The sequence below is a fragment of the Lampetra fluviatilis genome, chromosome 2 (assembly GCF_964198595.1).
Source record: "Lampetra fluviatilis chromosome 2, kcLamFluv1.1, whole genome shotgun sequence".
Taxonomy (NCBI): domain Eukaryota; kingdom Metazoa; phylum Chordata; class Hyperoartia; order Petromyzontiformes; family Petromyzontidae; genus Lampetra; species Lampetra fluviatilis.
The window spans coordinates 23093153-23110135 of NC_136276.1; the positions used below are offsets into that span (position 1 = coordinate 23093153).

Sequence of the window (16983 nt, forward strand, 5' to 3'; positions counted from 1 at the left end):
AGTAAGTATACTGATGGTGCTATGCAGTTTATACTTTAGTTTTTTATGTAGTTTATACTTTAGTTTTCTACGTGGTTGTTTAGTAACTGCAGCTACATATCATTAACATTCCTTTCCTTTGTTAATGCTACTCCCTGCACCCCCCCTTGGTGCTGCTGATCCTGCATAATGCATGGGCATAATATGACTTTGAAACCCCCCCGCCCACCTCCTACGCATTTTCCATGACCATAAATATGCTAAATTCCTCTTCATATGCACATTCTTTTTGTTAAGGCGCTCTTCCACCTCCAACCCAGTTTATATATAAACTCCTAGCTTGGTAGTGTCTCATTCTTCACCTGAAGACGGCTGCTTGCGTTGTAGCCGAAACGTCGTGAGAATTATTTCATTTTATTATGTTTTATTTTTATTATTTTATTACTTCCCTTCTACGTGACTTTACCGAAAGAACCAAGAAGATATATTCTTGGTTCTTTCGGTAAAGTCACGTAGAAGGGAAATAATAAAATAATACTAATATAAAACAATAACAATTCTCAAGTTTCGATTGCACACAAGAAATCATCAAATTTTATTGCTGTGGATTTCACACCTGATGATGATTGCTTGTGTTGCAGTCGAAACGTCGTGATAATTTTTATTGTTTTATATTTCTATTATTTTATTATTTCCCTTCTACGTGACTTTACTGAAAGAACCAAGAATATGAATCCCTGCAGTCACGGAAGCTTAAAATCAAAATAAAACTCAACTATTTTTATTTTACCAAGGCCCACTGAGCTATATAGCTCAACGAAGTGGCTCATGTGGAAATGTATAGCAGCCAAATTCTCTAAACGCAAGCCAATTCTACGTGTGGAGGTAAAAACCAGAGAACTCAGAAAAAAATATCCACGCAACCATGGGGAGAGAGACACGCAAACTCCAAATATAATGACGTCAGGGTCGGGATTGAACCCACAGTCGCGTGCATACCAGGCGAGGGAGATAACATCTTAGCCTGGTCACTCAACGACCGTACAATGAATAACATCGTTATAGTTTGGCTATACATTTTATTTGGCTAAATTCCAGCTCTGAGAATTACAAAAGAAAACAAATATTTAGGTTTGGGATATCCATGCCAAGATTATTGCTCTGAGTGGTACAACAGGCAGATTGGTGCTGACATCTGTTGTGAATAGCAAAAATCACTATGGAAACATCTCACCACCGTGGCACTCCACGGTGTGCATGGACAGAAGTTCAACTTACATACATACCAAGTCCCCGCTTAATGCGCGGTGCGCATATCACGCGTTTTTGCTGTAACACGGTTGGTTCGTCCGTCCGGGGAACACTTTTCGCGCAACGCAGAACGCGTCACTGCGATAACCCGGAACGTGCACCGTTATCTAATCTTACCTATATGTATATAGCGCCTTCGTCCAAGGCGCTTTACAACAATTAAAAAATTGTGCATAAGATGATTTCAAGTTCAAGTTCATTTATTAGGTATAACCCTGTGAGCCATTCGGCTCTTGAATCGGGTGCAACCGCAACAAACAAAAAACATGAACAAAAAAACATCTTAAAGTGATAGTGGTTAAAATAAAGAATATGAGTTATTCAAAGTGGTTGAATAGTTATGGTGACAGGATGGGCGGGAGAGGTGAAAGAGGGGCTGGGGTAGTGACAGGGTAATGATAGGGGTAGTGATAGGGGTGATAGCTGTAGTATTAGGGGTTGGAGTCAGCCTGGTTTTAGATGGGGGAAGGATTGTTCCAATTTTGCCAATTTTTAACAGTAGGGGGCGATGTTCCTCAAGTAAACTTTTTTTTTTTCACCAGCAAAGGCCCACTGAGCTATACAGTTATTTCTCAGAAGTGACCTAGCCACAAATGATAGCTCAATGAAGTGGCTCATCATGTGGACATTTATAGCAGCCAAATACTCTAAACACATGTCGATTATAAATGTGGAAGAAAAAACCAAAGGACTTGGAGAAAAAGCCATGTGACCACGGAGTGAACATGCAAACTCCCAATAAACAGGCATCAGGGTCGGGATCGAACCCACGAACTCCTGCATACCAGTCGAGGGAGTTAACATTGCCACCACGGTGCTGTGTGTCATTTTGCTGCTGTGTCATGTCAAATGAATGCAAATTTTGAGCAAGTGGATCCCATCATGAACACTGTAATCCTATAGTCTCTGTGGGCCTGTAGCAACCGTGTGAGCCTATGGGGCCTGCGTGAGCCTACGGGCTTCTTCTGTGTGGGCCTATGGGCTTCTTCTGTGTGGGCCTATTGGCTTCTTCTGTGTGGGCCTACGGGACTTTGTGCGAGCCTAAGGGCCTTTGAACCTTTTGGCGGGACCCCAGGGTCCCGAATAAACGGAAGTCAAAATCGTAATTACTTAATGTATTTTTGGCAACTACGTCCCACCGCGCACATAAACACCGTGACCCACCTGACACGGATAATTCTGTCATGTCGTCCAAGTGCAGCGAGGATGAATGCGCAGAAAAAGCTAAACTATTAAACTTTTCTTAGCGCATCGTGTAGAGCTTTTCGAGATGAATAGATTGCCGTATCGTTCGCCTTCAACAGAAATAAAATAACGTCGCAACGCAGTTTATGTGAGAGTCGGGGGCTTATGGGACCCCGGGGTCCTGCCATAAGGTTCCTTTGTGCACTCAATTCATATATCCAAATGAAACAAGAAAGCCAAGTCGAAAGTGGCGCATACCCGGGGTGTGGTCTCGCGACAGGTTCGCGTTGAAGGTCCGTTCCCACTCATAGACGACGCGCGTTTCCTCTCCATCCTCGGGGTTGCCCTTGCCGCTGAGCGATGGCGCCGTGGTGTTCACCCCGGACTGGATGCCCGAGTCCAGATAGGACTGCTGCTGCCACTGGGTGACCTGCACCTTGCGGTCAGGTTCCAGCTGCATGTCCAGCTCCATGAAGTCAGCTGCAAGTGACAATACCAAGCCCTCACCTCTCCCGCTTAGATTTTCAAAAGTCAGCTTTTATTTTCTTCAAGAAGAAAATAAATAGAACAAAAGTTGGAAATCGTGCAAAATCAGCACGGAGAATTACACATTGAGAATTACACAGAGAAACGGGAAGAGCAACGCGTGGATTAAGTATCACACAGGCAGGTTACGGGCACCGCATGGATTGTTAAGAAAACGTGGGCTTGGGGCATGACACTCACACAGAATGAACGACACCTGCGCATCGAGACTGGCATCGGAATCGTAGCTAAAGGATGGAATGCACTCATGGGGAAACAGGGCCACGTGCAAGAGCTAAATTGATTCATCACGAGACTGAGGGATGGCATTGCCTTGGGGCAGCCTTCATCTGGCAGTTGATATAGCACAACCAACAATGAATGGAAACTTAAATTGCGTCCGGCTGTATACACGTACAGCCCACTGTTGTGTATACGCCCCCTTTTTATTTTTTTTAAATATTATTTGTTAATTTTTTTTTAGAATTATTCTGCCAACATATAAAATATCGTTTTTTTAATAGACACGGGGCAACGTGAGAACGGACACGCCCCCACACTCCCACAGATGTGCGCACACCTCATTTCAAAGGAAAGAGGGCATGAAAGAAGGGTAATCAAGATCATAAAAACTCCCCGAATTTCACACAGGAGGAACAAGGGAGGGGGGAATGGCAGGCGGGGGGTTGGAATGACACCCTCTCGGAAACAGCCTTGCAGGGCCGGGCACCACGGAGGAATATATAATTATATTCTTAACAAAGGAAATTAACACGCTCTCGGAAATAAATAAATGAGCGCATGCGCCGGGTGCTTCCACCGTGGAAACAACCGTCTTTGTCTTCCCACAACACGGACAGCAAAAATTGCACACGCAAGGAAATAACATTTCCATGAGAGATCGGGTCACGATGAAACATCGGGAACACGGTTTCGGCATAACTGGGGCATAATGGAAATAAGTCGCATTTCAACTTCCAAACCAAAACAACTTAAGCTGTGTGAGACAAAAGATATGATCCCACAAGGGAGGGAATAATTAAGCTCGCTTAACGCGTAGGTTTTCGCGACAAATATTATTCAGTAACAAAAACATGGATTCGAATATTTCTTTTATATATATAACTCGACGCGAATCATCGGTCTGATGGATAACTTCGGTGGCGCCGTCACGAGGCCCCACCCCCCCCCCTTCCAGAACGACACACAGCTGTGTCTTCAAAGCTAATAAACACACAGACAAACACGCACGCGAAGCACACGGACGGACACGCACACGACACACACACACGGATGCAGATGGTCCCACCCACAGGAAGGTTTATTGACAGACTTTGAACAACTCTGGAAACTGAGGGGATTTTCTCAATATAAACCGAAGGAAAATCCATCCAAAAAATATCGCCAGGGCTCTGAGCCCCATCTCGTCGCCAGGGCAGATCATCCGGGCCACGGGCCCCAACTCAGATCGTCAGGGCCTCTGGCCCCACCACATCGTCCGGGCCACGGGCCCCATCTCATCTCAACGCCGACAACGAAGAAGTTTTCGTCATCCAGCAGGACAAGGTTCGCGAGGTAGCGACGCGCCGCTACAAGCCGAGGTCTGCACCAACTGAGAAGAATCGCTACCCTGAGTCGCAGAGCTGCGAGTGAAGCCAACAAAGACGCCAACGTCCACCCTGCCACGAACGAAGCATCGCTCCTCGTCAGAGTGACGACCAGCGAACAACCCGCAGGAAAGGCGGAGATCGCTGAACGAGCGCCACCTTGCGCCACCTTGCGCCACCTTGCGCCACCTTGCGCCAAGCGAGCGCCAAGCGAGCGCCACCGCGCGCCACCGAACGACAACGAGCGACACCCAGATCGACCCGCATCAACCAAAACCGACTCGTCATCCCGCCGTGGAGGAAAAGAGTCAAAGCCTTCTGGACGAGCGCCGCCGCTCACCTCACAGCGGAGAAAGTGTCAGCTGACGCTCGCACAGACAGCAGAGAGGTCGTATCGCTTCCCACACACAGACTCAAGGAAACACAGAGGAAATCTTGTCAAACCAGTTTCCTTTATCTTAGAGTCTCGCGGAAGAATTAATTAAAACCGAGCCAAATTCGCTCTCCCGCAACACGCCTCACCCACCATTGACTCCAACCTTCCGTTAAAAGGATTTCACACTTGCTGATGAATCTATTGACATATACTTTCGCCTCTTGGGTATAATAAGTGATTTTTATTACCGCAAAATGAAGTGTGTCATGCTTGTTTTCAAACTCGGCCAGTCGCCGATTGTGATCGATACAAAAATGAACTAATGAGATGCCTGGTTGTTAGGAGGGTTTTTTAGTCATTCAGTTCGTTAAATGCATAAGAGTTTTGAGTTATTCATTCATTTTAGTCAAACGCATAGTCTCGTAATTGCATAAGAATTTTAGTTATTCATATTAATCGAACGCATGATATCGCAAATGCATAGGGGTTTGGTTATTCATGAATTATTGACGCATGTTTGACCTGCATGATAGAATGTCACATGCTTGTTAGAATAAAATTGCTTCACACCAACTGTTCGAGTGCTTCTTTCCAAGTCCATGCAAAACTCTCTTATCCATAAGAGCTGTACCTGTGATGAGATCTGAAACTGTGACCTTAAATATCATAACACACGCTAGGATAATCGGTAAATATTTAATCGATGATAATCGTGTTATCCTGATTGACAACTCTGGATAGACGAAGCTGAGCCAAATTATCATAACTGCACACACTAACATCATCGCAAGCATCCGCATAAAATATCTCCGTGATTATCATAATGTATGCATATAATCACATGCATTATCATAAGTTATGCATATTAATACACACATTAACATAATTAATGCGATTTGCGCATTTTTCGGAAAATTATTAATTTTCATTAATTTTCATCAAAATTTCATAACTCCGACACACACAACACCACGTGTCAGTCCACTGCTGGCTGAGGGCCTCATACTTCACCATGCTGGTCAGTGCAAGTTGGCGATGGTGGGGAACATATATGTTGGAGCAAAGTGTAGCAAAACAAAGGATTTTGCTGCACTGTGCTCTGCTGACAATGTAGCCCCACAAGCAGCATATAACACCTGTTTCATTCATGCATGGCGATCACCTAGCTGGAATAGAACTTCCTTTCCAAATCTGATGAGACTGGGTGCAATTCGGGTGTTTTGGTCAAAGATGCATTCATCTAAACCGATAATGAATTGGACATCCTGACCTCCCCTGCATTTTTAGTCCGACTTTATGAACCCTATTCTGAAGATGTGTGACGCAGTTTAAAATGACACGTCCCATATCTAAATGCAGACATTTGTAGATAGAATCGTTCTTTAACTTACCGGTGAGCTAAAACAATAATTTGAACGTTGTTAAATGCTTGTACACAACAGGTGGTGGAGGGTCTTAACGATACATATTTGGTCAGATCATCATGAACCGTATAACTTGTCTGTGCAGTTAGAGACTAAGGGGATTTAGGTAAGTGCCATTTGAAATAAAAAAAATACAAGCAAAATGCCCTTTGATCAAATGGACAGAGAACTTTAAAGATCTAAAGGTGTCTATTTCACTTATTTTTTGCTATTATTAAATAATGATTAGCCTTGTTTACTCAGGAATGCCTTGCCGAGTCTCAAGACTTTTTCTACTATTAACTATTTTTATTACCAATTTTTATTTCACCAGGTAAGACCCAATGAGCTATATAGGTATTTTTCAGAAGTGACCTGGCCACAAATATTAGCTCAATGAAGTGGCTTATCATATGGAAATTAATAGCAGCCAAATAATCTAAACGCATGTTTATAATAGTGGAGGGAAAAACTTGAGAACCCGCAGAATAATCATAGCGACGACAGAGAGAACATGCAAATTCCAAATACACAGGCATCAGGGTCGGGATCCGGATGTTCTGGTCATACCAGTTACATTGTGTGCAGTGTTAGCTATGGGAGGAAACCGGAAAACTCAGAGGAAACCCATGCAGAACAAAACTCCACACAGAAATCCACCCGAGTCGGAATTCTAACCCAGAATTTCTTACTTTGAGGCATGAGTGTTGACACTGCGCCACCCTGCCGCCCACAGTTATTTCACCTGATTGTTAAGCCACTTCACCCTTTTGCAAACAAGGAAATGCTGAGAAAAAAGATGTTGTTTCTGCTTCAGCAAACACTTTTATGGCATCAAAGTCCAGTAACGGCCAGACTAAAACCAGTGCAATCTCCGAGTCCATACACGTCAAATGGCTTGTGTTGGATTCTAAGACATCTGACATTGCCATGCGATGGCGGCACACACCTGTAATCCAGCACTGAGAGCATTGGCAGTGAAACTCCCTTCCTGTGGGCATCATAATACCATACCCTGGCTTTCAAGAGATGGTGGTAGAAGAAAATGTGGAGCAACCTCCATCTGTTGCATCTGCATGGAAAGCATTGCCCCTTCGCACGCGTGGGTTTTCTGCAGGTGCTCCGGTTTCCTCCCATATATATATAAACACTAATTAATTAGCTGATAATATATAGAGGACGGCAGAGCTTGGGCAATTGTTTGCACCGGCTCACCTCCTGGCCGCTGCCTTCCCGCTCGTCTGTGGTTCCTCGCACCTCAAGAGTTGTTTCCCTCTCATAGAGAGCGAGCGAGCAAGCGAGAACTGTGCTCGTCATGAACCTAAATCCCAGTTCTATACGTCTCCTACTGATCAGGACTGTGGGAAACTGACTTATTTGCATTAAAATCTCTTTTGAAAAAAAAAGTTATTTTTAAATTGATGCCATGGGAAAAGTTTCACACCAAGAAATTTAAGCTCTCCGCAAAACAGCTGCAAACATTCTGCATTGTGATGCGTTCTTGAGTCTGCTGTGCAGCGTCAAATTCCTGCCGCCGATTTCTATCCCGATCACATTCCCCAGTTGTGAATTTTCCTAGGGTGGCGACAGAGCCCAATGGGGTTGCGCTCACCGCTTGTTGTAGTGGTTCGTGGTTCGAAACTCGCAGGCCACCCTGCTTAAAATTGCAGGTGTATTGACCGTGAAATACACGTTGTGTGGTTGGAAAAGTGTAGGCCATTGTGTGCCAGCGTCATGGTCAAATCTGAAAAATTACACTGCAAATTACTAAAGTGGCACTACACCCCCCCGACTGTTAAACTACGATGATAGCCTTGCACTGTAGGAATGGCGTAAACACTAAATGGTATATATTCATGGTTGATATTTCAAGCCTTGAGATTCTGGCATTACATATTTTTACATCTCCTTTTTTGTCACTCTTTTAGCACAATAAACATTTTCCGCCATTTCAGACTACGTCAATTATCCAGATATAAATAGCCAGCAGCAAGCATCAAACGACAACTCGCTGCAATTGATAACCTCGTTAACGTGCGGACAGCTACCCAGATTCAAACACAGCATATACGTGGTGCCAGCCAAGCGCTCTGAAGACAGTACAATTACTACAATTTTTATTTTACCAAATAAGGCCCACTGAGCGACATAACTATTTTTTAGAAGCGACCTGGCCACAAATGATAAGTCAATCAAGCGGCTTATCATGTGGAAATGTATAGCAGCTAAATCTTCTAAACGCATGTTTTTAAATGGAGGGAAAAACCGGAGAAAAACGGAGGACCCGGAGAAAAATTCACGCGACCAAGGGGAGAGAGGGATTGAAACCACGACCTCCTGCATAACAGCGAGGTATATAAAATCTTGCCACCGTGTCACCCCTAAGCCTCCTATTATTATTATTGTTGTGCTTGAATACCAAGGAAAGACTCATTGAGCATTGGGAATCTTCTTCAGGGGGGATCGTGCCAGTTTTCAAGTAGGAGACGAGGTTGCTTTTGTGTGTAATACCAAGTGAGTAACATGCAGATGATTTTGCAGCATTGGGATTTTCAGCCAATACCAGTAAACATTGTACGTTTGTTTTTAGCTATGGGAGGAAATCAGAAAACCCATAGGAAAACTCATGCAGAGCAGGGAGATAGCGAACATACAAACTCCAAAGAGATAGGCACCCAAGTCAGGAATAGAACCCAGATGATTCTTGCTGTGATGGAAGTATTACCATTGCATCACCCTGATGGCCAAATAATAAAAAACTTACTCTTAAGTATACACACTTACAACGCACGCATGAGAGGATGAACATTAAACCTTTGCTTTAATTCAAGAGGGAAATTAATGTACACGTTACCTTGGCTAGCCATGGTCTCTTAGGCGTTGTGGTCGGTACTGCTCAGAACCAACGTATACTTTTCTCTTGGCGCAAAAGTGAAGTCCACCTGAAAGTTCAGATACACAAAATCACGTGAAATTATGTACATGTATGAAAGCACGGACATCTACACACTGCACCAGGTACTCTAAAGACATCGGGAAAGCTCGGGACAGGTTTAGATATAATTAGCCACTCATGTTGGCTGTGACCAGGAATCAAACTCAAGTCACCGGGTTCATAGTGAATTGCATTTACCACTATGCCACTGTGAATTTGTGTTGGACCAAAAACAGAGATCCCCCATTTAGCCTTCACAGACTGTTGGGGCAAGTGCTGTTTGCGAGTTGCACCTATAAAGGCCAGAACAGCACACAAGGGGGTTGGTGGACAGCATCACGCCTTTGTCTCCGCACCAAGTACTCAAATGAGGCTAAATTGACCGAGGGGAGGACTGGGACTGGTTCAAATAATCGCCAGTGGTGTGGACCGTGAGCGGAAACAGAACTTGTGTTGCCGGATTCATAGTGAAGTGTGCTAGCCGCTGCACGACCGCTTCAAAAAAACACACACACACTGCAAAACCATATTTTGGGTAGCAGGGTGGCACAATGATAATACTTGTGCCTTACAGCAAGAAGGGGCTGTATTCGATTCCTAACTCGGGCACCTTTCTACGTGAGGTTTGTATGTTCTCTCTCTGTTCTGCATGGGGTTCCTCTGGGTCCTTCAGTATCCTCCCAAAGATTAAATAAACCTCTACAATTTGGACCTAGTATTGGCCAAATATCCTAATGTTGAAATATTACCTGCAAATTACTTCATTGGGATTACATACACCAGCAATATTGGCCCCTACTGTGAAAACCAGACACGACCCTGCTCCTGAAAATGTCCTTGCTTTTTTGGGTAAGCCAGCGTAAATAACAAAATAAACGTGTCACCAGACAAAGACAGTCTGCAGTGGAGGTTGACCAGTACAGGCAGACAATCATTAAATGTAGTCCAATGTTCCACTCGTCATTTAATGAATGGGGAATTACTAATCACATCTTCAGAATATTGTGACTTCTCCATCATACAGTCATACACGTGCCAGTCTGTGCAGCCTAGGTGCTGAAAAACAGAGACAAATGACAGCCCATTTGGGACTTACACAATGGAATATCAAAAGCTTAAATTATGGATGATTATTATTATGCTTGTTTACCCAGAAAAGAATAACTTAGTGTCAAGACTTTTTCAGGAGGATTTTGCCAAGTTTTTGCAGTGGGATGTTTGGCCAATACCAGTTTCATTTTTTTAAATCTTATATTGTAAGCTATGGGAGGAAACTGAAAAACCTAGAGAAAACCCATGCAGATCAGGGGGAGTACATACAAACCCCACGCAGAAAGGCACCTGAGTTGGGAGTTGAATATAAGCCCTTCTTGAAGCTATTTAAACTATGAACTATTTTTTATTCTACCAGGTAAGGCCCAATGAGCTACATAGCTCTTTTTCAGAAGCGACCTAGCCAAAAATGATAATGCAACTAAGTTTCTTATAGTGTGAAAATTTATAGCAACCAAATACTCTAAACGCATGTTTGTAAATGTGGAGGAAAAACCCAGAGGACCCGGAGAAAAATCCATGCGACCACAGGGAGAACATGCAAACTACAAATATACAGGCGTCAGGGTAAGAATCGAACCCACAACCTCCTGTATGCCAGGCGAGGGAGTTAACATTCACCATCACGGCGGGTGACCTCCCTTCTACCATAATAACATGGTGTTGCAGACGTGTATAGAGGACCCACGCCACACAGATCTCGAGCATCCAGTTAATTATAATTATCAGCGCCCCACAGCACAACGCCTAACTCACTGCCGCCATCTCTATGTGAATATTCCCCATGCTCACCCTGCAAGTGCTTCTCAGGTTACTTAACCCATACCAGTCTCCACCATTATATATTGGTCATAACAAGTCTGTGCTCTTTACTACAGGCTTATGGGCGGCCGGGTGGCTCAGTGGTAACACTTGTGCCTCTTGATAAAAATGGAGTGGGTTCACTTTCCAACTTAGGCACCTTTCTGTGCAGAGTTTGTATGTTCTCCTCCTATTCTGCATTAGTTTCCTCTGTGATCCCCACACACTGTAAGTGGTATTGGCCAAACATTCCAAATCAAATGCTGAAAAATTACCCACACATTACTAAATTGGGAATAGACATAGCAACGTTTCCCCACTCCTGCAAAATACTTGGTAGGACCCTTCTGGAAAAGGGTCTTGAGGCTTTCCTGGGTTAACAAGCAAAAATATAATGAAGATGAAATCTATCCTGAACAGCTGACTTGGTTCTTACATCCAAAGCAATAGCAATCCCTATCATGGTGCAATGCACAAGGGGATATTGTAAAGTTAAAATCATCTTGCATCTCTTCATGCGATACCCTACATTATGTACCTTTCTTCATGTACAATGCTATTATTGTCCAACAATGTGCCAGACTGCTGAATCTGATATTGTGTAGGCAGCAGGGTGTGGTGCAGGGTGTAAGTGTAGGTGTAATGCATGGAATGTCGTGCAGGGCACTGTACGTTTTTTTCTGAGGGTAATGTTGCTCAAGAGAGGCTGCTCCGTCTACTTTACGTAAAGTGTTGTATATTTTACAGGCCAACAACATCACACGCAGACCCACGCACATGCAACTGTGCATCATACATCTCACTCTGTGCTGGTCAGTATGCTCTGATTTGGAATTACCTTTGTATTTGACGCTCCATGAAACATGTAATCAATACGGTATTGTGTACGATAGTTCCAAGCCTTGGCCATTAAATGATGACCCCAATAAATCTGACAAGTGCTCAAGTGTTATTGTTTGTCAGAGCCTTTAACATTAACATCGATTTCTCTCAATCCTGGGGGATGTCACGGGCTGGCTCTATGCATTATGATCCTCGATTATGATTGCTATGATCCTCCCACACCAGGATGGCTGGTGCATTGGTAACGCTTGTGCCTCACATCAAGAAGTCCCTGGGTTCAACTCCCAACCCAGCCGCCATTGTGCATGGCGTTTTGATGTGCTCCTCCTGTTCTGCATGGGTTTCCTCAATATTCGCCAGTTTCCTTCCATAGCTAAATAATACCATGCGATGTAACTCGTGCCTCAGGTGAGCTTTACTGGTTATAATTTGATAAATACATTGCTAAGTATAAATTATATCTCTGTAAACGTGACAATCTTGTCGGGTGGTGGAAGGTTGATGATAAACATTTTGGCATAAAACTAATACGTGGACTGACCCATAAACAAATACGGCTCATTGTATTGGCTACGAAAATCTATGTATTAAGTTAATTTAACTTTCATTGGGCAAATCATCCCAATGATGAAAATATTTGCTAATTAGTCGACAGAGATTACACACAGCAGCGAAATTGCCCCCCTCAGTAAAAACTTTACATAACCCTCCTGAAAGTCTTGAGACCAAATAAGGCTTTTCTGGGTAAACACGCATAAATAACATTAATTTAAAACTAAAATTGCTCTAGCTTCCTGTCTTTCTTCTTGTGCATGGCTCAAGACAGACAAGAGGCCACATAAATAATCCTAATCAAGTAACTTTGCCTCCTGTGAATTAGTACAGTGTGTTTCCCACAAATTAACTAAATTAAAACATGTTTTTATTTTACCAGGTAAGGCCAACTGAGCTATACAGCTATTTTTCAGAAGAAACCTGGCTACAAATGATAGCTCAACGAAGTGGTGTATGTGGAAATGTATAGCAGCCACATAATCTAAATAATTTAAATGCATGTTTCTAAATGTGGTGCGAAGAACCCAGAGAAAATCCACACGAAAATCCAACTCCACTACTTGGATCTGAGCTGGGTCTTTGCCAGAGCCAACCTTCACTCACAACTGTACCCAGCTACATTCCCATGGACTGCAGAGCCCATCCCAGCCCATTCATTCGCTCCCTGCTGGCCCACCCTCCCCATACTGCCACCCACACTGCACCGCCTATGCCCTAAGGCCTAGCGACCAAGCCAGGGAAGGTGGACCTTTGCTGGGCAGGAATCTAGGTGAGCTCAAGAGGGCGTTAGACAGGAAGTGGGTAAAAGCGGAGTTTCTACGCTGAATGTATGTTGTCAGATTGTTTATAATTAATCAATGTAACGTGTGTTTTTTTGTTATTAATTTGTCTCCATGTTGTTTACAAACATGGCTTGGTGATTGATTGAATGAATGCACGAGTGTGTACTGACAAGCAAATAATCCTGAGTCTCAGGAATGTGTTGAACCTGAAGAAGAATAATCTTGCAGTTGCCTTAGACTGAATATTTAAAGCAAAAAAATTAAGATATAAATTCAAAGAGAAGACGAATCTAATTAACATCAACAATATAGATCAAGATGTGCAGAGATTTAGACTGGTTACAAGCAACGGCTTCAAATCCCCATGGAAGCAACATGATTGAATGGAAATCATTATTTAAATAGAGTACAGTACTAACATTGTAATGGGCAGTCCATTGCAATCGGGGGGTGGGGGGGGCAAGGTGAAGAGACATCAACTAAAACCACATGGTGAGCAGGAGGAGAAAATATGGAAGGAGATGAAAATGGCAATTGAAATATTCAGGATGCAGCACCCCCAAATTATACCTCACTGCGCTCTACTGTATAAAGTTCAATGTAAAGCAGTCAAGGTGATGGATGATCCAGCACTGATGAGCTCCTGTCACTCACCGGCAGTCAGTTGCCTCCTTATCACTCTTCTATTGCTACTACCACCACGGTTACTCTTCCTGTGAACTTCACGCATTAATTTCTCCACCCATTTTGAGAAATCGGTCTCCCACAAAACTTACCGTTTTGTCTCAGCAATAGTCTACAATCACCACAATGCAGGTCAAAACAACAGACTCGCCCACTCATCACAATTCAGCTCACAATACACTCACCCACCACACTTCAGCTCACAACAACACACTCACACGCTTACCACACTTCAGCTCACAACACACCGACCCACTCACCACTACACTGCAGGTCACCTCATCTTCTTTCTGCTCTTTCTTCGCACTGATCCACTTCAGAATTCCTTTTCATCATCCCTTCAAGCGACGTATCCTCACCTAGGTCCCCCCCCCTCATTGTATGAATTATGTCATTAAACTGCGTGTGTGTTTTCTCATCCACGAGTTCCTCGTTCTGTCTCTCAATGTAATTCCAAGGTGTGCATCCATCTCCCCATGCTTCTTTGCGCACGTTTAAGTTGTTGGTCTGCCTTTTGTTAACGCCCATGGTGTTTCTAAACCATGTGTCAGAGCGGGGAGTGCACACGGTGTAAAACATGAGCTCATGCAAAACAGCGATGACTGTATTACGGTGCCTGTGTGCAGCAATCGAGGCTATATAACTCCGCAATGTTACCTCATCAGCACACATGTTATTATAGTATTGCGACATGCGCAGTATTATACGTATGCAATTATGATTTTATTCGGTGGATTATTGTGACATGAGGCATATCCATTGTACTACATCCATTTTACTGTACATCTGTGAAAGAGCTTCATAATCCATCGGATTTCTCGAGTCTAAATATTCTGATTCTGACATGACCACAGCCCCATGAACCCCACAGGGACGTCCTCATATGAGTGCTGTCTCTCCACTGCTGGATGATACCCACAACTATCTCCACTGCTGGATGATGACATCACAATTATATCTCCACGATCATCTCTTCTGAATCTCCTCTGATGGATGACACACATCGTTACCTCTCTGACATTTCCACTGCTGGATAACCATTATCTCTATTCCTCATCTCTTACCTGTCTAGTCATTACAAGTTTAACACTGTAATAGATATATTCTGGTAACATTATGGTTAAAGTGTCCTCATGATTACGTGGGGCATATGTATTGTCATCCATAACCACGGCCGCATGTGCTCCCACACGGCTGTCTCTCTTTATCCTTCGCTGTTACTGCTGTCCTGTATCCATGCTATTATAGCGTGCTGACAACATATTACAATCTTCACTAGATTAGTGACACGATGGATTATAAATCATTACTATCATGACAGGCGCGAATATGTAATGCATTATGGTCATCAATACCATATGTTGACGAACAGGTGATTATACTCCAGCAGTGGAGATTCTGTAAAAGATCGATATGGTGGCTATAATCCAGCAGTGGATATCAGAATGACAGTAATAATACAGCAGTGGAGATATATTGAAGATGATGGCTATGAATCCAGTGGAGAAACGAGAGATGGCCATGGTTGTAATCCAGCAAGAGATGTAATATATGACTACGAACAGAGATAAATACCTGCATTATAATCCAATAGTGGAGATGGTTATATTTCAACATTGTACTGTAGATGCAATTGAGATGATGGTGGTGATCACGATGGATAATGGTGGTTTATGGTGGTGATAATGGTAATACTGTAGCTATAATCCAGCTGTGGAGACACCATCGAGGAGGTGACTGTGAAGGAGTAATAGTAGTCGTTGTCGTAGTCACGATAACACCGTGAACCATCCAGCAGTGGAGTGTCCAGGAGGCCCTCACCTGCAGCAGGAAGCCCGCGCCACCACCTCACTCAGCCCGTGTCGCTCCGCGCGCGGCCCACGCCTCGTTCCTCGCCTCTACCTTCACCAATGGGACCCTGTAGGCTGTGTGTAACTGTTGATTATAATTGGTATTATTGTTATAATTCTTGGTACCGTCGCGAAAGATCGCTGCTGCTGTTGTTGTTTAAGGCGGAACGAGCGCCTGGGATGGGTGGGGGGCGGGTCACTCAGCTCCGCGAGAAACCCCTCCGCAAGCCGCCTCACCGCCCCTTCCAGCAGTAGCAGCACGCCGATCCCTCCGCGGACGCGCCCTCACTTCGACCCCTAACCCCTCACGCGAAGTAGTGCGTGACATTACTACCCCTCCCTATCCCCTTTACCCCCGTGCTGCTGTTCCTTGCCTCTAGGAACAGCAGCAGTCAGAGCGACAGCGATGTCCCGCTCAAATGAGCATCAAAGAGTTCGTTGCTCATCATCTCCTGTGTACAGCCTTGCAGAGAGCCAGTGGTGGAAATTCCACGTTCCCGATCGCGGACCGGGGCGGGTCCATCCGTAGGGGACAACCACCGGCTGACTTCCAACCCGAATTGGTAGTGGACTGCAATGTATTCATTTTATCGACCCCGGAGGGGGTGATGGGCTGAGTCAACCCTCGAACCCCGCCATCAGGATTTGAACTCGCGACCTTGCGCATATTTAACACTGACGGCCTCTTGACTCACCGCCGTCCTAGTGGGCCATTTGCGGGGGACGCGAGACGCAAAAAAGGTTTCGCTCGCTCGAACGTTGAACTTCCTTCCCACCGTACATAAACAACCACGCTAATCGGACGCCTGTGGGGGAGGACAACCAAACTAAACAAAACAATACTAAATAAATTAGTTTTCAATCTGAATGACTTAAAAGTGCATTGCTCTAGTGGCTTTCTAATATCGAAAGGAAGAGCGTTCCAGACAGCCGCGGAAGCACAACCGAAAGCACGCGACGCGGTGACTGTCTACGTCCGATGGCTATGTACTGTATGTTGAACTTCTTTCACACCGTACACAGCTAACGGTGCTAATCAGAGGTGCAAAATCACTCAAAACAGGACACAGGTCCGGCGCGATGCAGCAATCCAC

General features: G+C 44.3%; 1 protein-coding gene across 2 annotated transcripts in view; it reads right to left on the reverse strand.

Moving 5' to 3' along the window:
* The window catches only part of LOC144944331 (catenin beta-1-like), a 63269-nt gene extending 47169 nt beyond the window's left edge, over positions 1-16100 (reverse strand). Inside the window, exons 1-3 of one of the 2 annotated variants that reach the window (XM_078872414.1) lie at positions 15861-16100; positions 9241-9328; positions 2734-2955 (exon numbers count right to left, since the gene is read on the reverse strand). In XM_078872414.1, coding sequence (XP_078728540.1) covers positions 2734-2955; positions 9241-9253 — 235 coding nt within the window. In that variant the 5' untranslated portion in view covers positions 9254-9328; positions 15861-16100. The remainder of the gene's footprint in view (positions 1-2733; positions 2956-9240; positions 9329-15860) is intronic. The other variant, XM_078872424.1, reaches the window with a different exon arrangement.
* Positions 16101-16983: the final 883 nt, after the last annotated feature.